This window comes from Brienomyrus brachyistius, chromosome 5, assembly GCF_023856365.1.
Source record: "Brienomyrus brachyistius isolate T26 chromosome 5, BBRACH_0.4, whole genome shotgun sequence".
Lineage (NCBI taxonomy): Eukaryota > Metazoa > Chordata > Actinopteri > Osteoglossiformes > Mormyridae > Brienomyrus > Brienomyrus brachyistius.
Genome location: NC_064537.1, coordinates 18,493,104 through 18,516,501, shown reverse-complemented (window position 1 = coordinate 18,516,501; position 23,398 = coordinate 18,493,104). Strand labels below are relative to the sequence as shown.

At 47.0% G+C, this 23,398-nt stretch overlaps 1 protein-coding gene across 2 annotated transcripts in view; it reads right to left on the bottom strand.

Annotated features, from left to right (window-relative positions):
- Positions 1 to 23,398, bottom strand: part of LOC125742635 (zinc finger protein 385C-like) — a 142,007-nt gene that overhangs the window by 53,450 nt on the left and 65,159 nt on the right. Inside the window, exon 1 of one of the 2 annotated variants that reach the window (XM_049014836.1) lies at positions 5,823 to 6,068. The exons of the other annotated variant lie outside the window; for it this stretch is intronic. Within the exon in view, the coding sequence (XP_048870793.1) occupies positions 5,823 to 5,832 (10 nt within the window). The 5' untranslated portion in view covers positions 5,833 to 6,068. Of the gene's footprint in view, positions 1 to 5,822; positions 6,069 to 23,398 lie in introns of those variants that run through there. 2 annotated transcript variants of the gene reach the window in all.

The window sequence follows — 23,398 nt, the reverse complement described above, 5'->3', positions numbered from 1 at the left end:
TGGTGACTGGGAGATGCCTTTAGTACATGTAAGCTAGGTTGTTTTAATTATTACAGAGATGTTTGGGCTGTTATGTCTGTAGTTCTGATGATGGGCAAGTTGACTGAAGAACGAGAACATCAGCCTGAGCGGAATGAGTGTGAGGATTCGATTAACCTTTGACTTCCTGTGCGGCTCCCATAAAATCACACTCTCATCGTGCACTTGAGACTTTGCGTTATCTTTATTATTGTTCCAGCTCCTGCCAGCAGATTGGATTCTACTGGGACTCCGGGGTTCCCAGCTGCAACTGTCAGTCGGACTGGACGACCTCTTGTACTCTCTGCAGTTTCTTGGGGATAATCTTTCTGGGTCAAAAAGTCCACTGAGTGTGGTGACTGCAAATGTGAAGCTGGACAGCCCACTGCTGCTCCTGTAGACTACTCTGTAGATCATATTGTACACACCATTGTAGACCACACTGCACATCCTACTGTAGACCATTCTGTCCACCAAACAATAGACTATGCTGTACACTAGACTACACTGTGGATCATATTGCACACACCATTGAAGACTATCCTGCAGACCATGCTGTACGCCGAACTGTAGACCACTCTGTACGCCATGCGGTAGATAACGCTGGAAACTGAGAGGGCGAAATCCATTATGTCGCTGGAGGTATCATGGAGTCCATCAAAGAGTCAGAGGTCATTTAGTTGTGTCTCTTCATCTGCCACCAACACAAACTGCACCAGGGGTCAGACTGAACAAATATCGTGGTCAGTTTTGAGTTACATGGATTTTACTTTACATTTATTCAGCAGACACTTGTATCACATTGGATTAGATGAACTTTATTGATCCCGGAAAATTCTATCCAAAGCGACTCACACTTCAGAAAGCGGGGTCAGCTGCTCTCGGTGAATGGTGATAAAAGACTCGCTCCCAGTGGTGAAACCACTTTACCCACCATGGGAGTTCAACCTTCCAATCACAGGCAGTGCCCTAACCCAGAGAGACACATTGCCCCCATTCACACTGTAGACACTGCTGTACACCCCATTGCAGAGTACACTGTAGACCGTGCTATAGATCATGATGTGCACCCCATTTGCAGACCATACTGTAGACCATGTTGTAAATAATACTGGACACCCCACTGTCGAACATTCTGTAGACCGTACTCTAGACCATGCTGCAGTCCATGCCGTAGACCATGCTGTACAGACTGTAGACCATACTATATACGACACTGTACACCACACTGTAAACTACCTTGAAGATCACACTGTAGACCACTCAGTGCACCACCTTTTAGACCAGTCTGCAGTGCAATCACACAGTCTACAGAATCCTTCATTCTTTAATTAGAGCCAAGACCGTCCATAAGAATGAGCTGGAAGGGAATGACAGTCTACACCCAGTTTATTAAGTTCAGTTCGTCGGTTGATATTATTATCAATGCTTCCCAACACGGTCTTCGGGGACCCACAGATGGTCCACGTTTTTGCTCCCTCTCGGCTCAAACATGAACTATCTGCGGGTCCAAAGGACCAAATTGGGAAACTCTGCTTTAGTTTATTTAATAACACATGCACACACACACACACATGCACACGCGGTTTGGTTATACTTGATGAGCACACAGATTTCTCATCAGAATCCCTGCTGGATCCCGCATATGGTCGACCCAGGGGCCCGGGGAGAGGATGGGGTGGAGTTAGGGGGGATTTGGAGAACGGTACCTAGAGATTGTTGCCTGTTCATCAGAGAACCGACTAATCAATCCCACGCTGTCACTTCAGCGTAACGAGTCACTCTGTCACTCATGCCAAGCTTCCCAAAAACACACTCGCTAGAGATGTCTGCGTGCACCCGGGGAAGGTGGATGTGAGTGATTAGCGGGACCCGAATCCTCTGACCTTTTCACTGTCATCGCAGAATCTAAAATACTGACAGAAACAAACAGACTACAGGACCTACTGGCATACGGCCGTATACAGGTGAGGGCAAAGTGGATTCCTTCCAGAGAAAACCCAGACAATGCAGGCTAAGGAAAAGTCTCAGTCCTTAAGGTATGGCTATTTCAATAAGCAGCTTCCTTTTTAGATTTAAACAGACAATTATTTCTTTTCCACACATCTTTATAATCTGATAAGTTGCATAAAAAATATACATATAAACTAATTTTAAGGTAAATATGTAACTGAAGCCAGAAGGGTTCTCAGAGGTAACGCACCAAAGCCCCTTTGTGAGACATTAACCAGGAACATGCGTACCACAAGTCCAGGTTCACAACCACTATGCTACCTGATTGTCACATCAGATGTACACACTCAGAGCCTCTCAGCTGGTGTTCGGGGATCTAACCCACAGCGGGGCCCACAGAGAGCCAAAAATAGGTCCATGTTATATAAGAAGTATCTGATTTCCCATCAGAGTTTGCAAACTGAGACTGAAATGCATTTTGGGGGGCTGATAGAGAAAATCTTTTTTTTCCCTTTTCATTCCTAAATCATTTTGTTGATGCTGAATATGGGAAATCTGTCTAGCTCTGCCTTTCAGCATTGTAGTATATTTAAAAAGTCAGCTTTAAATTATGTGATTTGGTTAGTATTTTTAAATTAAAACACAAAAATAAAAAATGCATTCATAATAGATGCATCTACATTTAAAATCTGTAGAAAATTGGATCCTTGAAAAATTTCCTGTAATTCTGTTTGATTTTATCGCCGGTGTGACTACCAGACTTTTTGCCACTAGTTACATTTCTGTCAATTCAGACCAAACTTCACTCTAATGGTAAATGTACTAATTAATTTTCGTAATTAGCGTGTACTGAATTTAAATGTATACTGATTTGAGACCAGTTGTCTTAGCTGATAATTAAAGACAATCACTGCAAACGCTTCTGACTACAGGGATGTGAACAATCTGATTTCCCTATTTGAGTAATAATTTTCCAGGAGCTGAAAGATATCCATAATACCAAACGTTAAAATAACTATCAGTTGGTTGAATTTAAGGATTTTATGGGTTTGTCGTTACTATAAACTTTCCGTATTTCATAAATTCTAATATTCCGAAGCGCATTTATTTATAGCAAATTACGAAAGAGGTTATTAGCTTCCTAAATTACGGTATACAACCGCAGAGTTACGTTTCCATGGCCAACGTCCATGTCATGGCCTGACCCCTTCTGCTGACTTCAGTCCTCTGTCATGCTTTTACTTTCGGAAACCTCAGCTCTTTCTTTGAGGTTCACCTTTATCCTGTTCACCTTTATCCCAAAATAGGAAGCTCGGGCTAGCGCTTTGCTTTCTCGTTCAACGCAGCGCTAGAGATGCAGAGGGTGGCGGCGTGGTTGAATTACGGCCCCTGTCCTTCCATTGCTGCGTGACTCATCAATGTGGGGGTGCATCGGGGCAGCCTGAGACAAATTAGACTTCACTGGAGGTATCGGGAAGTCCATCAGGAGGGTAGCTGCGTCTCTTCGTCTCTTGCCTACACAAACCGCACCAGGGGTCGGACTGAGCAAATATGGTGATCAGTTTTGAGTTACGTACATTTTACTTTAAATTTATTCAGCAGACACTTGTATTTGAATTAGACGAAGTTTATTGACCTTCGGAAATTCCATCCAAAGCGACTCGCACTTGAGCAAGCGGGGTCAGCCAGTTCCTGAAGCAAATGCTGTTGAAGGACTTGCTCAAAGTCCCATTGGTGAAACCACTTTGCCCACCATGGGATTTGAACTGGCAACCATCTGATCATAATCAGTGTCCTAACCCAGAAAGACACACCACCCCCATTCACACAAGTACTAAGAAATTGCATGTAAGATATTAATTAAGGAAATTGGAAGTTAATGGGGGGAGGGGGGGTATTATCCAGAAATGTGATAACGATAGGCCTAATAATATTTGATATCATCAAGTTACTGTCATGTTAACTGTAAAGACTATTAGTGCACATTGTACAAACCAAGGTAACATACACTTGCAAAACCAGGTTCTCCAATGGATATAAATCGGGGTTTAAGTACAGTGATTTCCTGATTGCATTCCTAGTACACAATCTTACTTGGTTGAGAAGCCCTTCAATTTGACTTTTTAACGACAGCAGTGGTGCTGACACCAACCCATGACAGACAAACCTGTTTGAATGTTCTCTAGGGGGTCTGCAGACCTCTTTTCAGTTTGCTGAGAGGACGCATTAAAAAAAAAAAACATAAAGATAACGGCAATTTCAATCTGCACAATTCAGTGGGTCGTGGAACCGTTTTCGGCGCTTAGAACCGGGCTTTACCGCAGCCCTTCGCGGTCTGGATGCTGGAGCGTGCCCGAGAGCAGTAGACAAAGGAGCTGTTCCCCGTACAGTCACGCAAAAGATTTGGCTGCCACTGCGATCGGCAAGCAAGTTACAGCCAATCACGTCCGCAAGATGCGTATTTGTCGCTCAAGCAGGATTAAAAGATACGTAACTGGCACGTGCAAGATCCCGAATAATACTTACATACGTATAACCTTCAAAACAGACTACTGAAACCGTAAGGCAAAAAAAGACATTTGGAATGCAGATTAAAACGATAGGTTCAAGTATGGCAACAGTTAGAATTAACCTCTGTAATTTATCAGTAATAACAGATTTAATAAACTGCTACAAAGTCAGCTAAAATCAACAGATAAATAACGATATTATACATCGTTCTGAAGGTAAGGTTTGTGGACTGCACACTTTTACTTTAATAAAAGCCAAACTTGACCATGTGCGTAATTGGATGCGATCACTTGTATATTTGAGGAAATCATAAGCATCTTGAATGAATGCATACGGAAATGTCACGGAAGTTTTCCTTGAACGCACGCCGCGAATCTCAGGCACTGCATGTAACTCCCCGGGTCCGAATAAGAGACGGTTAGCTTGTCTGTGTATGAAACCTGGCTTAAATAAATAGCTTGCAATTGCACTTAATGAAATCAGGTTCATTAAGTTAATTTATCGTTTTGACAATTTAACAAGAAACATCGCTTTCTGCGTTCCATTATGAAACGACCCTCATTATTCATTTTCAGTAAATATATACAGTAGGCCTATCTTGCTTTCAGACTTAAATACTCTCAGTATTGGAAACATCTTCATCCCGGCACATCTGCATAAATAGTGTATTTGCGGTATTTTGCAGTACTAATGTTAACTTCGTTTTGATCTCTACATATGAATAATATAACCATTTCTGGTTACAAAATTAAAGTCTATAAATAAATCGGCAGGTTTTAGGGTAATTGACATAAAAGACGCGCCGAGACATTTAAATAGTGGATTAGAGAAGGTGCGACTAATATGATCATGACGGCAGCTGGACTGCATATATACTCTCTTTCTACAGAAAATAATACTTCGGCTGTGCTTATTTCGTATAATGACGGAACTGACATATGCAACACAATTAACATGCAACTCTGCAACACGTCGCGAAATGCAAGAGCCGCTTTCAATAACTGCACATTTAGCATGCTCAGAGCCCGACGAAAAGTGACTGCAGGTGCGCATTTCCAGGTACGCTCATGGTCCAGGCTCCGACAAGTGCGGCACAGACTGTGGCTGGATGAAAATCTCCTTGCTTCTGTTCGTACATGAGAAACTGCGTTCCGTGTTAAAGAAACTGATATTTATTATAATCGGGTGAAAAACATCGTTCAGTTTTGCAGGAAACAAATATCAGGACATCGCCTATGCAGGTGCTTTACACAGTATAAAGCATATTTGTCAGCAGAGAGGTAAACACAAAAAGAAGTCGGACACTCACTAACGAATCGGAACACGACGGATCGTCTTACCTAGCAGCATGGTGAGTCCGAGCAGTTCAGCCAGACTTGTCTTTCGCGCTGTCTTTCAACGCACTATAGCGCCCAACAGTATCTTCCGTTTTAAAAGAAAAAAAAAACACAAAAAGTGTGTTCCAGGTGGTACAAATGAGGCTGAAAGAGCACAATGTTCGGGCGTCTCTCAAGGCGTTCACTGTTCCTCCGTTACCAGTCAGTGACAAATCGCCGCAAATCCCAATAGCTGCTAGTCTGAAGAACGATAACACATGCACCTCAATTAAAAACGTAATGCTCCGCTGATCTGCGTGCCCCGGAGGAAGGAGAGAGAGGGAGCGCGAGAGGGAGGGGGGGGGAGGCAGGGAGAGAGATGGGTGGGAGCAGGAAGGGGCTGTCACGTCCAGCTCCTCACTCATCGGGCTTCTCTTTCCCAGCATATTTACGGTTTTCCCTTCTATCGGTCCGACCCAGGTGTGTTTACCACGGAAAACAAACCCTGCACCCTGGTTGCCGGTAATATATCCGCGATGCATAGATGGGCGCCTACGTTACTCTGATTTATCGACTGATCAAGTGATTACTGGAGAGTCAAAAACCCATTCAGGAGCGGAGCGCTCCTCGTCAGGGGAGGGAACGGGCGCGGGCTGGGCGCACAGCTGAACAGCTATACGCACCGCTGTAATAAAAATGATTTAACTGTCAAAGTAGGATGTCCGACAGTCAAATTTACGCTGTTTCTACTCATTTCCGACGATTAAAAGTAAATCACGCACTGTACTCCCAGTCTACTTTGAAAGTACCATTCTGTCTGTTTAAATGGGTTAGACAATTAAGAGGCTAGCAAACCTCAAAATAAATGTATTTTCCCTTAAAATGCAAATTTTAACTCTAATTGAACCTGGCCAATAATGAAGACGCGCATATGTGGCCTGTCACTGGTCTCCCGTAGCACGATATTCTGCTATATTATATGTATAATGCCCTTGCATATGGCTTTCCCAGGGAAACTGTAGGACACCTTGCCTCAGTGACTCAGAGGGACCCACCCCTTCTCCAAATCTACACGCGTCGACTGCATGGTTATATTGTCCGCCGTCTTCGCCAGGGACCCCCGTGCTTTGTGCGCTAAGGGAAGGAAGCACGAGTAACGCCGAACTGTCCTGGAGAAGTGCCAAGCACATCTCGGAGGGTGTATGGGGAGTTTAATTACGCGATTAAATTGCTTTCCCTCGGCTCTCTGGTGGGGACAGGAGGGGAAATGTTCGAGTGCGGAAAAGCAGTATTTTCCCTTTTTCCCCCCAGCTGAATAACCAATAACAGCTGCAGAACCGCTTTACGAGGAAGCAGCAGAAGAGTTGAGAACTCACACGAGTGGAAAGACGGGGGCAATCGCCCATATTAAATCTCGCTCCAGAATGACAGTTTACAGCATCCGTATTTTTATATGCAATTAAGGGGCTAATAATTGAAGCCCCGTGCCTTTTGACCTAAGATGCTTCTCCGATGGAACGGAAAACGTCCGTCAAAAGGGCAATGAGACGGGTTAGACTTTGCAAACGAGTGGTTAGTGAGCAGTGAAATATTACTAAATTAGACCAGAAATTTTGCACGCCTTCTTAACCAACGAGGGAAGTTTTTTTTTTTTTTTTTTTTTTTACCTGTCGGTACTTTTTAAACAGTACATCCTCATCCACCTGCGCTGAATAACAACACGCGGTCACATCATTTATATTCAGTTCAGCGCTGTATGCCTACTCACATTTGAGTGTAGGTCAACTTGACTAAAGTTTTTTTGTAATTTTATAGCTGCAAAGATGAAAATACGCAAAAAATAACTGTTCAACTAGAGAGCGAAATACAACGTAATGGAAATTATGTAATTTATGTTTTTATTATTAGGCAATAATTTAAGACACTGTTTCACAGTCCGATAACACCGCTGGCTCCTGAGACGTCAGGTGAGGAACTCACAAACAAACATGCCAAAAATTCTGAAAAACTGCATTCGCCAAAAAAAAAAAAAAAAACCTGAAATAAAACTCCTTTACAAGTGCAAAACATGTTAAACACAGCAACATGTCAACATGTTAAACATGTTAAACTCAGCAAAATCACCGTAACTGTTGGAACTATCAGAAGATGTCAGATGTAAACACTGCTGCTGTTTTATAAGAAAAAACTTAAATCAACAGAGAACAAAAGACATGCATGTTTGTGAGGAGCTAGTGGCGATCTGACGAACACAGGTGCCGGCTGGCATTCAGAAACAGAGCACGTGTGAAAGGAGTAGGCGCTGTGAGATTTGGAGCACCGTTTCGGAAACACGGTCTACAGGTCTTTTGGCAGAACCAACTGGGGGGTACAGTTCTGTGTGATGGCAGACAGAGCTCAGTCCTCAGTTCCAGCACATTCTCAGCAGCCGTGAAGAGTCTCTCACCTCATCAATCTCACTTTCCGGGCTATGCCAGGCCCTGTTTGGCGGCCTGGGGTGTGCGGCTTCAGATTCAACCCCCCAGCACATTCAAACAGTCGAGGAGGCACCTGCACACACCACACAGGTTTTTGCCAGTGGAAGGAGCCACACTGCTGCAGTGCCAAACTACCGGCACAAGTTTCAAAACCAGGTGACAAACTGCTGCCATCCAGCTGTGTGTAAAGGGACAAATGACAGCAAGGGAAATGGACACCTGCTGAAGTGTGGGAGCTGAGCCAGCTGCTGCCTCACAGGCCTGTGGGAAGGCAGCCACTCAGCAGAGCTGTGATTCAGGGCTCACTGGACTTCACAGATGTGGGCCCGCAACGGAGATGTGATTCAGGGCTCACTGGACTTCACAGATGTGGGCCCGCAACGGAGATGTGATTCAGGGCTCACTGGACTTCACAGATGTGGGCCCGCAACGGAGATGTGATTCAGGGCTCACTGGACTTCACAGATGTGGGCCCTCAACGGAGATGTGATTCAGGGCTCACTGGACTTCACAGATGTGGGCCCGCAACGGAGATGTGATTCAGGGCTCACTGGACTTCACAGATGTGGGCCCGCAACGGAGATGTGATTCAGGGCTCACTGGACTTCACAGATGTGGGCCCTCAACGGAGATGTGATTCAGGGCTCACTGGACTTCACAGATGTGGGCCCGCAACGGAGATGTGATTCAGGGCTCACTGGACTTCACAGATGTGGGCCCGCAACGGAGATGTGATTCAGGGCTCACTGGACTTCACAGATGTGGGCCCGCAACGGAGATGTGATTCAGGGCTCACTGGACTTCACAGATGTGGGCCCGCAACGGAGATGTGATTCAGGGCTCACTGGACTTCACAGATGTGGGCCCGCAACGGAGATGTGATTCAGGGCTCACTGGACTTCACAGATGTGGGCCCGCAACGGAGATGTGATTCAGGGCTCACTGGACTTCACAGATGTGGGCCCGCAACGGAGATGTGATTCAGGGCTCACTGGACTTCACAGATGTGGGCCCTCAACGGAGATGTGATTCAGGGCTCACTGGACTTCACAGATGTGGGCCCTCAACGGAGATGTGATTCAGGGCTCACTGGACTTTACAGATGCGGCCCCTCAGCTGAGATGTGATTCAGGTCTCCCAGACTTCACAGATGCAGCCTCTTTCTATGGTAATAATAATACAACAATGGGGTTTCGCTGTGCCAGCCTCATACTTGCAGTCTATTGGAGACACACTGCACTCTGCTCAGGAAAAAAAGAACTTTAAATATTATGCTCTACCTTCTTGGATGCTTGATACCATTGGTTCTTGAGAAATGCAATGCATTCAATATAATGAAGATCAGGTCCAAGATCAAATGGCTTGCGTTCTAATTATTATAAAACCACCATGAGTTCACCGGAAATAATTTTGCACTAGGCCTTCATGTGTGGCCACAGACATAACAAAGCATCCCAGTGGTGATTGACTGATACAGCACGAGACCCAGAGTGCCCATAGACCTGGGGTAAGTGATACATTAACAGAAGGATGACAGATTTGTGGAGATAGCAGCAGAAAAGCAGAGTATCCTTCATTTCCAGCTAATGCTGGTCTCCTGGGCTTATAAATGAGATTTCCACTGCGATCAATGTATTTAAAAATGCTCTGGGGAATTAAGTTTTGTACCAGTGCAGGCATTTGCATGTTTAGGGATCAGAACGTACCTTGCAAAGCATTCCCTTCGGTATCCCATCATCCTTTACACAGCTTTGACTAATGCTGTCAGCTTGTCTCTCCTGGCAGCCCTCACACACTTACTGAATAAGGGTAGAGTATTAAGTGATGGACGTTTTGCAGCCCCCACGCATTAAGGCTGGAGCTTTTGCTCAGAGATATCCCCCCCCCCCCCCCCCCCCCCCCCCGAGGTACCGCTAATGGACACCAGCCAAGCATGAGCATCTTAATGCTCATCTTTAATTCCTTGGCTACACGTACAGAGTATTTCAGAAGATAAAATATGAAACGACAGCATGAATCAGTAATAGAATCCCTTTGTCGTTTGGTCACTAAACGGTCCGACGGCACCTGTAGCAGGTTTTAACATCAGTGCATAACATCAGGTTTTGGGAAGAAAGACTCACTGTGTGGATTATTGTGAACTGAAGCCAGTGCCCAGCTAATACAGCCATATTGGTGTAAACGCTGCATTAATAGCCGCTTGGCATGGGGGGGTGTGCAAAATCGGTGAGGATGGGACACACCTGAGGTCGGGGCCTGGAGCCAGCGCAGGACTGGCGACGGTGGCAGTGGCCGCACTTGGAGAAGGTGGCATGTGCAATTTAATGATGCCAAAAAGGCTTTCAATACCCACCACATGTTTCTATCAATTGCTGGCCAACACTGCCCTCCCCAAGCCCCCCCCCCCCCCCACACCTGACAATTCAGCTTTTGGAGATGCACAGTCCCCACCCCCTACTGCCTGGATGAGTGTTATGCCGGCATTTAGACATTTAGATATGTGGAAGTTGGGCGCAAACGCATTAATGAAGCTTCAACAAAAAATTGTAAAAAATACTGCACCTCTGAAGTTGCTTCATTCATCTTCCTGTTGTACTGGGCTCCTCGCAACATGAAAGCCTTTATCCGGTGCAGGTTTACCAATTAAAATAGTTTCATGTGTACCAGCCAAGCCAGATAAATGACCAGAAAACTCCAAATGGAACGTTTAGGAGAACTGCAGTTCATTCCTAAGTATTTGCCATGTATGTACCCCCCGGTACAGTAAAATAGCATCATGGGAGGGTGGGCTGTGAGACTGGTCGAGTAGATTACCTGGAGGGGTGGGGGATGGAGATGCTCCGTCATCTCCATGTGAAGCCACTATGCCACACGGCGAGGACATACACACAGCTTCCTGTGGAGGAGGGGGGCATTCGGGATGCACAGTGAATTTAAGGCTCTGTCACATGCTACACTGCTTCCCCAGCTGGTGAGATATGAAGCACCATGAATAAATAAAACACTCTGATCCTCTGTTTTTATCTCTGAAATGGGACAGATACATCTTCCATAAGATTTGCCGGCGGAAAAGCTGCAGAAGATCCCCACAGTGGCCACTGACGGCAAACCCTTTCGGAAGTCTTATAATTACGACTATCATTAGCCGCAAGGGTCTCTCATCATCGGCGGAGTGAAAACTGTAATGTTTTTTTTTCAAATTGCCAAGGAAGAATTCACACCTTTCGCAGGTACGAGGACGAGGTACGGGGTCGCCGAGGATATGCCAACGCGCCGTGCTAGAGCAAAACCTGAAAGTTCCCACAGCGTGAGCAGCAAGGTGGGAGTAAGGAGGACGCCGAACATCTAGCGATGCAGAGCTGACGTGCTGCTAACGGGCTAAAGGCTAAACTAGCTAAACAGGCTACATGCCCGGTGGCTTGGTTATCAGGAGCTGCCAAGCAGATGCGGGTCACGTCCAGATGAATGGGAGATCAGAGCCGGGTCAGGGGGTCTGGCCCAGCTCATGCAGACCTCCTCCCTTCATTCCCAGGGGGTCTCCAACCACATCTACCCCCCATTACTGCTCAATATGCTTCCTAATCTCATGCCCCCATCTTCGTATCATCCGAAATCCTCCAGCCTTCATCCCCCCCCCCCCACTCAGCCGCTGTGTCACTGGCCCCCCCATAATCCCCTTCTGAACCATTTCTTTTCCTTTTTCTGTTTTCTTTCTGCTGGCAGGTACAGGCCCTTCATCTCTCTCCTCCCCCACAGCCAATAAACAGGTTACTACATCAGTCACCCCACCGTTTCCTTCCAGCTCCTCAAAATGTGGCTTTTAGTTGTGAAATGCGACGACCACCTCGCACATCTGAAACTCGTCCTGGGCCGCTGTTTTGCACCGTAGACCCCACAAAGGATGGGGGAAAATTATTCTCTTTATTTAAACAGGTCTTACCCCAGGCCTGCTTGGCAGGAACTATCTCCATGACACTATGGAACAAATGAAATTTCTCACAGCGGACTGAGAGGCAGAGAAAAGCAGTGCGGCGTCCAGTGAGCTTGAGCTAGTGGAAACACTGGAGCCCGGTTCAGGCCTGGGAGTGTTACACGCCACCAAGCTAAGACACATAGGAGGAAAATAGACTGAGAAAGAGGACATTTGGTTTAATACAACCTCTCATTAGCATGTAGGTGCTTGATAGTGATAAAATACCAGTACACCTACTCTTGCACCAAACTAAAGCAGTCAAGTACCACATGGGTGGGAAAAAAATGACAGTAAAATCAATCATAGTAACAAATCAACAAGAACTTCAGGCATCCCACCGGGGGGGCGCTATGAGTACCACTGGTTGTACATGTTCCTTAGTTTGAGAAGCACTGGTGTAAGTGGTTTTAAATGTGGTGTAAGTGTTGGTGTTAGACATGGAGGTCTCAGCAATAGTCAACTTCCTGGGATTTTCATGCACTATAACATCTAAAAAATTGTGCAATAAAAAGTATCCAGTGTGGGGAAGTGCAATGGCTGAACCTCAGCGAGGTCAGAGGAGAACACTTAAGCTTGCTAAAGCTAACAGTGTGACCACGCACAGACCGAAAGTAAAACATAAACATTACGAACATGGATGGGCCAATGGAATGAGACCACGCACAGACTTATGTAAAATATAAACGTCAAGCTGTGCCTTTACAGCTACACCAATGGGACGGTCACTCAGGAACGTGCATGTGCCCACATCCTGTTAGCTGTGCACACGAATCTGCATATATCTCATACCCACAGGGTCATAATTTACCAATATACTGTATATCAGGGGTCTCCAACTCCGGTCCTGGAGAGCTGCTATCCAGTAGGTTTTCTATCCTACCCGGCTTCTGATGAGCCATAACTGTTCCTGGTATTTATCTGAGAGCAGGTGTTGCTCATCAGAAGCCAGGTAGGACAGAAAACCTACTGGACGGTAGCCCTCCAGGACCGGAGTTGGAGACCCCTGCAGTATATACTCGGTATGATTTTCCTTTTTGATTTAGGTTTTATTTTGTGTTTACATTTGGAAGTAAAATTAAAAACACTCCATAAATGATATATATTGTTATGGTAGGAGAGTTAAAATGATTCTGGAGTGAAAACCTTCACTCTGGTCAGGATATACAAGGAGGTAAAAACAACAGTCATTCCTCTGTGCCTGCAGTGTAAAAATACAGCTATTATGCAGTGTCACAAAACTTGAACTGGAGTTAAGCAAGTGTTTCAATGGAATTCGTTGAACCTGTTCTGCTGTTTGCTGTGATAGAAAAAGGTGATTTTTTTTGTAAATCTTTGTTTTTCCATAAAACACAAGGCACCACAGTCCATGGCGAGACCATCACTAACTCACACAGTGAGGAAGATTTTCATGGACACTCATTCGGTTCATGCTGGAGGAAACCCACAGAGAGAGAGCATGAAAATGGCTCACACAGAGACAGGTGCGGGGCTTGAACCCCCAGCCCTGGAGGTGTGAGACTGCAGCACTACATATGGAGATCTGATCCTGTGCTGCCCAATCCCTCCTCATTCCACTGATTTAAATAAACAGCACTGTGTGACCAATCAGCTGGACAGGCCACTTAAATAAGCCCAGCCCCCCTGAGTGCGCCCTTCACATGCCCGCCTCTCCGCGATTTGAAGCCCCGTGCCGTGATTATGATTCCCTGACTCACTTCAGGACTGAGGGGGTGAAGCGCCCCACATGCCTGCTGCTGATTGGGGGCCCACGGTGGCCTCTCCGGCGGGCTGCCCTCAGCATGACCTCAGCAGTGGGACAGCGAGGCAGACAGGTCACCTTGATGCTTTCATTAATTATTATGCAGCATACATGAGCTTTCACTGTCCATCAGCAGGTTGACAGCGCGGGCACCTGTATCAGGGTCTGCTGGCTCTGCCTGTACCCATTTTCCTCCCCCTGCCCACCCTCCCCAAGGGGAACCATTACCCCCCACCCCCCCAAAGGGAACCCTGGGGAAGTATTACCCCCTTCCCCCCCCCGAGCACGCTCACAGAGGCCCCCTGGGCAGATTTGCGCCATATTTCTCCTCAACTCACTGTCAGTCGGAATAACTGTGGCATGAGAGTTTGGGGCTGATGGAAAGTGACAGATTCGCAGTGGGGCCACAGTGGTGGAGACTGTGTCTGCCCCCCCCCACAGCCACCCTGCTCAGGACCAGCAGCACTGCACCGGACTGTCACCTGTGTGTGTGCCGCCCTATCCCCTCCAAGCTCCAATGAAAACATGTGTGTGTGTGTGTGTGTGTGTGTGTGTGTGTGTGTGTGTGTGTGTGTGTGTGTGGTTTCAGCGCCTGTATAAATGCACACTTGCATTCCTTGTGGTGTTACATTGCATGTTTAAATGCCGCTTTCTGTAGAGATGCACTGTTCCCTCTTTAACTGCGCAGCTGTGCATTCCGAGTTGCTGCAATGAGAAGCGCAGCACTGCAGTGTTTGCGACTCTTGGACGCTGCCTCCCTCCACCCCCCCCCCCCCCCCCAAAAAAACACTGCAATGCCTGCCACGTCGCAGCACCAATCACCGGCCAGAAGCCCCGTTACACAACCTCGCTGCTTCTGCCTGGGCAGGCTGACATGCGCTGATTACTACTTATTACCGGCGTCTCGCAAATTAATGAACGGGAACGGGGAGGGCAGGAATAGCAGCTGACAGGAATAGCATGCTCTCGCCCGACTGGAGCCTAAGCCGCTTCTATGCAAGCAGTCGGAGATGAGTGAATGACACCAAACTGCAAACTGCTTAAAGGTAAAAAGCTAGTCTCGGGAACCAAGTTCTGGGTTTCTGCTGACACCAGCACCAGAACCATCACATAATCTCTGGGGATGCAGCAGGTGCTGGTGGGGGGTTAACACTATGCTGAGGACTGTCGTATTTAGCAAACATGTCAGAAGTCATGTGACATCACTGCATCGTACACCTTGTACAATGGAAAAGGCCAGACAGTGGCAGAAGAGTCAATGGGAGCACAGTGCTTTTGCTCCTCTCGGTTTTTTGTTGTGTAGTTCTGCAGTCCCAGCGGAGCAAGAGCAGACTAGTTACCTTGAAGACAAACCAGTTTAAACACTGCTAGAGATCGCAGCCCCTTCCCCCCCGACTGGTCCCCGGCGCTCTGCAGCCATGTGTTTCACGGCCCCTAGCCTCACAGATGGAAAGGATTCAATGCATTTTACGACGGATCGCATGTCCTGGAAAACACGGGGAAAATCTGCCCCTTTCCCGTCAATAGCAAGGAAACGGAGGCCGGGAATCTCTAGCTGAAACGTGGCCCGAGACAGCAGAGGCCACCAGACCGCCCACATCATGCTGCAGCTCCAGGATGTGCTGCAATAACTAGGTGATGTAAACAAGTCGTGTCTGCAGCAGAAACCAGACACTCACTTGCTGGTATCTAAGCTTGGGGGGGGGGGGGGGGGCTTCTGGCCCGACTCAAATTTAGAATACAGATTCTTTAGGCCAGCGATTATGAATCTGGTCCTCGGCAACCCACAGACAGTCCATGGTTTTGCTCCCTGCTCCTGGTAGGAAGCAAAAATGTGGACTGGCTGTGGGTCCCCCAGGACCGGTTTCAGAAATGCTGCTTTTGGCATCTCCCAATATGAGTACAGACAAGATAATGCCTTTTCCTGACTCACAGTGTATTTACTGTACAAAGCACTTTTAGTGTTTATTGTTTGGACAAGTGCAGGATAGAAGGATTAGTTTTGGATCTGATTTTTTTATGTTTATTTGGGATACAGAAATTCCATCCAGTAACATACACTAGTGGCCACAATTGTGGAAACATTTAGAGATCGCAGATCTTTATTCCAGTCACTTATTTAATCGTCCAATACATGATATTTGTAACGTTCTTTGATTGTTTATAAACCTTAATGCCAGCATCGGTGTAGTAGTTTTTAAAGCATACTGCCAAAAATGCTAGGGGCTTCCACAATATTGGCCACCGGTGTATTTCCATCCACCTTCCAACTGCTTATGGAATACAGGAGTTGCACACTGAGTGCACACACACAGCACGCGCAATTTAGAGGCAGCTAGCTGCATTTTTTCATTCTGTGGGACAAATCCCACACAGGCACAGCGAGAACATTCCCGGATTTAAACGTCCCAGCCCTGCAGATGCGAAGCGACTGTGCTGCCTACCGAGTCGCCCGCAGATGAAGAACAGGTGCTGACCTGCAGCTATGAAAGATCACCTTTGCTACTCTGACTGACAACTTGCTAAATTTCCACCCATCCATCTTCCAGTTGTTTTTTTCAGTGCAGGGTAGTGAAGCTTAGCCCAGGTAGCACAGCGGACCAGGAGACAGGATGTCTGTCCTTTGCAGGGTTACACACAATCACATCCTATAGGCGAATTTAGTGACCCAGTGTACGGAACTGCATGTCTTTGGACTGTGGGAGGAAAGCTGCATTAACATAGGGAGAACGAGCAAACTGAAGAGAGAGAGAGAGAGAGAGAGAGAGAGGGTGAAAGGGTGGGATTGAAAAGGCCGTCCTTGAAGGTGCACTGCTGTGTGACATCTGAGTGAGGCACAGAGGAATGAGTGTTGACTTCTAACAGAGACTGGAGGTCATTTGTGCAGTTCCCCCTGAGCATCTGCTAAATTTCACATACATAAAAACATACGTTGATCGATCTGTCGGGGGGAGATGGAATTTCGCAGAAGCACGGCCGCTGGCAGCCTCTTTGGGCACAGAGTATCTCTTTGGGGTCCCCGGGGGGGGGGGGAGGGGGGGGGGAGTGGCTCGGGACCACGTAGTATTTTCTTGTGACATTCCACAGCGGGTAGTGGGGCCATGACCACAGACCGCTGATCACCAACTTAGCCCCAGGCCACCCGGGGAGGCAGCAGAGCATTTTGGGCAGGGGTCTGCCAGTATGGACTGGGTCAGCGGGGGTGGGGTGGGGGGCAGGGGAGGGATGGATGTCCGGCCAACAGGCAGCTTTCTCCGTTACCTGGACTGTCCGTCACCCTCCTCCACCACATCTCTCCCCTTGTTCTCCATAATCTCTGACTGTCACTCTCATTATTCCTCTATCTGCTGCTCACCTGCTCACCCCCCCCCCCCAGCTGCACCTCCGAACACCAAGACGGCAGCCAGCCCCCCAAAAGTTCATATTTAGATTTTTATTTAAATGCAGAGCAGAGCAGCAAGTCACACCAGGAAAGGAAAATAAAAACAAGGTTTAACCATGATGTTAATGATAAAATAAAAGCTAATAAACATTTTAAAACATCCATAACCGAGAAGAAATAATTATCTGTTTTTCCCAACTTTTTCCAAATACTTTTGGCCAGTCTCTACAGGCCTGCGACCACCCCCCCCCCCAGTCGCAATGTTGTGTCTCTTCTCCCCATCACTTTTCATTCTGATAGCTCTGTGGTTTTGCTCCCTTTCCCCACTACGCCCCGGTCGCTGGCAGCATGACCTACCCAGCAGTGCCCCGGTACCGTCTGCCACCAAGCGGGCAGGAAAGGCTGTATGGTGTGTGGTCGTCACAACACATTCAGGACATATTAAAAAATGATGCACGCTGATTTACTCCCCATGGGAAAACAGCTGGATCCCGCCTCAGCCTACTTGCAGTGGGGGCAGATCTGATCCCCATTCCCGGTGATTATTGCCCTGCTCTGAGTCGTATCCCAGCCTGCATTCGCACATCGGCATGCGGCCAGCGATAAGCAGCATGACGCCTTGTCATGACGACGGGAGACTTTCCTCTCAAAACCCGCAGTGGTGCGAAACGTTAGGGACAGGCCTGGCGTTTGGACGGCTGTGTGACAGGGTCCTGAACAGATCCACACCGTCGGCAGTGAATAGTCCATGTTTAGCCCCGCGGCATCTTCGAGGGATTAGATCATTGCCCCCCCCCCCCACCCCCTCCTCCAACAGTCACGATTTTTCGAGAGGAGTCAGTGCACAAGCTTAGTGTTTTCATTTAAGATTTGTCACGTTTGCTTTTCAACTTTCCCAAAAATGACTGCAGCACGAGTTTTATACATTATTATGCAGCATAACATCAGCGTTTAAAATTAATTTTGAGTCATGTTCGTGCGCCATTTCAAAGACATGACTAAGCCCAAGAGAGCTCTGACAACTCCACTTGCAGCCCTGACTGCAAAAAAATAAATAAACCCAAGCTCTAAATCAGGATGCTTGCAGGTAAACAAACACAAGCAGAAGTATAAAAACGGCAAGTGGAGTTTGCTAAAGGAAGGGCGACCGAGTACAACACATGAAAGGAAACCGCAGGGTGCCCCTGCCAGAGGCGGGGGGGCACGCTCCCCTGAAGATGCATGGAGTCTTAACACTTGGACCTTTCAGAGTTTCAGCGCTGCTCCTAATCCTTTCTGGGGGTGTAGAGCTTGCCCCTCCCTGGTTCCGTGGAGAGGAGGGTTTGGCGCTGATGGGCTCAGTTATAATTATACCGCTTAATGCGCGGGCCCAAATCTAATTCGACGGACCATTTGGGGCTGCCCTAATCCCGTTATCAGACTGAGCAGATGCATTGGATGCAGCTCGGTCCTCATATGCACGGCAAGGGGCGGCCCGCGGGAAACTATTACAATGCGCGAAGGCCTGTGTCGCTTCTCTTACCCGCGCGCTCACACGTGCACGTGGTGTGTAAACCAGGGTGACGCAGCAGCACATGCAAAGCACACGGTACAATGCGGACGGTCACCCAGGCTGCGACTGGGACGCCCCCTGCTTTGCTCTCCTTTGAAACATCCCCCAGCAGGATTACATCCCATTAAAATCACTTTCATTTTAATGCACACTTCATTAAGGGGAATAAAGGGCCTGGACACTCCAGAGGGACGTGTTGTGTGCGATAGGATTATGGGGAAAAAATTTCAACACTCTCACTCAAATTAAATGAAGCCCTTCTTAATAAACTTGGCGCGCCCCCCTGTCTTCCCACCCTGCCCCCATCAGTCAGTCAGGACCCCGGAGAGCCGTGTGTTTGTGTACATGCGGCAGCGCGTGCTACACGTGTCAGACTGTCGTACGTACAGAGCCGGCGATCTCGCTTGTGCTTCGTGGTCTGAACGCGACAGAGGCGACTGGAACGTCTCTTTGCTGAGCCGGCACTGGTGACAGTACGTAATGTACCAGGGCAGTGCAGCACTGACCGTGATGCCCCGGGCTGGGGTGTCACACGGGGGTGGGGGGATGCTTTTGGGAGGGTCACTTCAACTGAACCGCTTCAGTAGAACAGTCAGCGAAACAAATGAAAGTCAGCTATCACAGGAGCGGCCAGACGGGTGAGGACTGACAGTGCTGCTACCGCCGATACTACTTATACGCTTATTGTACAAGTTATACTGCTAATACCACCACCACTATTACTACTACTGGGACTATTTCTACTACTACTAATAGTACTGCCGCAATACTATTATTACTATTACTATTTTATTAGGTCTATTTCTATTGCCGCTAGTACTATTTTTACTACTATGGTACTCGTACTACTACTACCACTATTACTTACTACAACTACTATTTTTACTACTATTGTGTTGTAATTATGACCATTATGAGTACTGCTGCTGCTCTTTGCAGTACTTCTATGGCTACTTCTCTTCCTGCCACTTCTAGTAGTTACTTGCAACTTATGCTAATACTAATAGCACCTCAGCCGCTGCCCCGCCACTATCTGCCGTCTGCTGGCAGACTGGCATCTCTCACATGCTCCATGAGTTAGTGGGTCCGTCCCTGTCTGTTATGTCCTTGAACACTCTGTGTCCTCATGGATCTGGGGCGCCACCGACCCACAACCCCAAAACCAAGCCTACCCAGAAGCTCTGCTATTCTGAAACTCTCTCAGCAGCAACAGCGGAGCAGAAAATTAGTTTGGACAAGAAGCTTCTGGAAGGGCTTCCACACTCTGGAAGGGACCGGCCCCACAGCGAGTCCTGTGACCAGCAGAGAAAAGCCATTGGCAGTGGATGTTACTGTATGGATGATTCTGAGGAGATATATTCTGCGTCCATTAATCAGAGTTTATTTGAACTCTGGCTCTTTAGGACCAAATGTACACACCAGATGAAAAACTGTACATGAGCCATGCGACGTCCTTGCCTTTAGACAGATAGCGGCAGAGGAAGCGCTAATGCTAATTGTCCCTTATTCTGGGCTTTTAAATGGTGGCTCAGGCATTAGATTTGGAGATGGTTAGAAGAGCTGAAATATTCATTACAGAAAAATATGCGTTTTCTTCTCCTGTCTGGGGGAAACGCAAACACCAATCAAACGCCTCTGTCTTTGCCCAACTGCTCGGTCCGGTTCATTTCAGAATCTGAAATGCAGTTCTGTGCAGTGCTTACAGTCACCGGCGGACAAAGAATGTAGAACAGGGCAAATGACCTTACGTCTGTGTTCTTGTGCGGATAATTCAAGCTTGTGGCAGTTTACCCAGGGACAAAACAGCTCCCGTCAGGAGATTCTGACTGCGTGTGGCACCTAACAACACACCTGTGACAGCGCTGTCCGTGTTGGTTCAGGCCCGAATCAGGCCGCAGCCTCCAGGGAAGATTCCCTGTGCCGCTCTGCGCGTTATTATTAGAGAAGGCTGCAGGGGCAGCGGGACGGAGGGAAGCAGGTTCTATTTGCATGTTAGAGACCTGCTTTTTGTGTCTTAAATATTAAATAATTAAATTCATAATAAGCGAGGCAGCCGTGGAGCCCCCAGGCTACAGAAATAAATAGCAGCTTCCTCTCTGACGTGGCCCGTCTGTCTGAGAGAACAAGTGTTGCTCTCCAGAAAAATAGCGGGCAGACGGCTCAAAATAATGTAAAAACTCCGGTTTTAAGGGTCTCTAGAGGAGTTTAGGCAGTCGACTCGTCGTCTGGACACCTGTCTGTCCAAAAATAAATGCCATCATAAGGCAGATGTCAAACCAGCACCATCTTGACTGTATAACGAAGCGAAAGCCTGCTCACAAAACTCCCCCCATTATTTTACAACAGTTATACAGCCACACTTAGGGGTTCTCGAAGTATTTCACACATTTCGTATTTGTGAGAGTGTGAGGGATGGGGCACTAACTCACTAGAAAGCGTGAGTCAGAAGTATCTGCTGTCCTTTATACCCAGAAGGTTTACCTTGCTGGTTTGTGGTTCTTTTAAAAACCAGTCTGAATTCTTGACACCAGTCATGACCAATTATTGCAAAGTGCCTGTTCTTTTAGCCTTCCCCCCTGACCCAGTCACCTACACAAATCCCTAATTTTTCTCATTTATATTTTCGTGCAATTCTCCACCAGCCCCCAAAGAGCAGGGCACCTCCCTTAATGACTGGATCACCCAGCTCCCTATCTTGGCCCAATATTTGGTCATGGTATTATATTCTCAGGAATAAATCCTCTGTTTTCTCTTCTGTCTCTCTCACAAACTCTGTTAATATTCAGACCGTTCCCCACAAAAAACGCAGCGATCATAAAACACGACGACAAACAGCTCAGCACGGGCCCCGCGACACAATACAGAGCAGCTTGGCTCTTCAAACAAAGGGAGTCCCTTCTGTTGTTTTGTTGTATATAAGCAGACAAAATATTACAGTTCTACCTCTGTAACATGAAATGATGCCACCTGGGATAGGCTGGTGTTAGCCTTTTTCACAAAAGGCCTCATTATCTCCAGTTCATTTATTGACAGGAATACACAGTCAACCTGGACTTCACTGGAAGAGGCATCAGTTACAGCCCCTTGCAGCATTAAATGGTCACATTTCTATCTGAAAATCGGGTAACATTACTTAGCGATGACTCCGCTCAGCTCTTAGGTTCTCTCTGTGTACTCACTACAATTTTTGGTAATACTTTATTACACTTTATTAGCATGCACTCATTAAGTATTATAAACACAGCTATAACATTTATAAACACAGAGAGTACACAGAGAGGACCCAAGAGCCAAGTAGGGGGTAGTTTAATTAGAAGGTAAGAGTCACAGTGAGGCACAGGCTGGATCAACACCGGGAAGGTGGGTAAGCGAACAAATCCAATAACATGATCCAAGGAGCAAGATGAAGGGATGGGTTGGCGGGTCAATAACACAGAGGCAGGTCCACAAGGCAACCAGAACCAGAGGAACACAAGGGCAAGAACCAAAAATCCAGAACGTCAAGACTATGGCTCATATAAATATATGGAAATATAAAATTTGATCATTCAAAGCACTCAAAACTTCATATTGAGTTTGTGGAGAATCCGGTATAAATAAATGCAGTAATTAGGAAGGATCGCTCCGCCCAAGAAGATCGCTGTAGGCAGGGCTGTTCATGAGAAGCTTGGTTGCAGTTAGTCTGGCATGGGCGTTACAGAAAATAACATTTTCGTTTTCAATCAACACTCCCATGCCCTCGCCTCTGAAAATCAGGTCATGGGGCTCATGGTGATGGGACACCAAGAACAGGCCGACGAAGGAGAAGCCATGATTTCCTCAATGTCTACAGGTCACCCCGAAGTGTAAGAATGACACTCAGACACTTGAAGGACAAACTAACATTGTAACCTTGAAAACCACAGAGGATGCCTCTTCTTCACAGTAATCAGAGTGCGGCACAGGTGGAGGCAGTGGAGAAAGCCTCTTGTTGGCTTTGGAATAAGAGAAGTTGAGTTGGTAGCCATGAGAAAATGGGCAGTGACCAGCCATCACTAATGACCCACCAAATGGAGGATGTCATAGTTTAAGATCAGGGTTGCCAACTCTCACACATCTGGCATGACAGTCAGGCTTTCAGACTCTCATGGTCTTGCAAGAGATCTTACAGCAAATCTATATTATTACATTATTAACCCACAAATAGCTACACCAAAAGCATTGGGCAGTTTGCTAACCCTACTAACTATTTACAAGGTAATAAAACTGTTACATACATGTAAATGACCATGCAGACTTGTCTCAAATGGTAAATCTCACGCCAGCCAGCTGACCGAAGCTGGCAACCCTGCAGGATAAAAATGTCAGATGAAAGTTGGAAGCCATTTCACGGCATCTTCTCCTGGCCAAAGGCTACACTCTCAAGAAAGTAACAGAAGGTACAAGCATCTAGATTTATCTATCAATGAAAGCGGTGT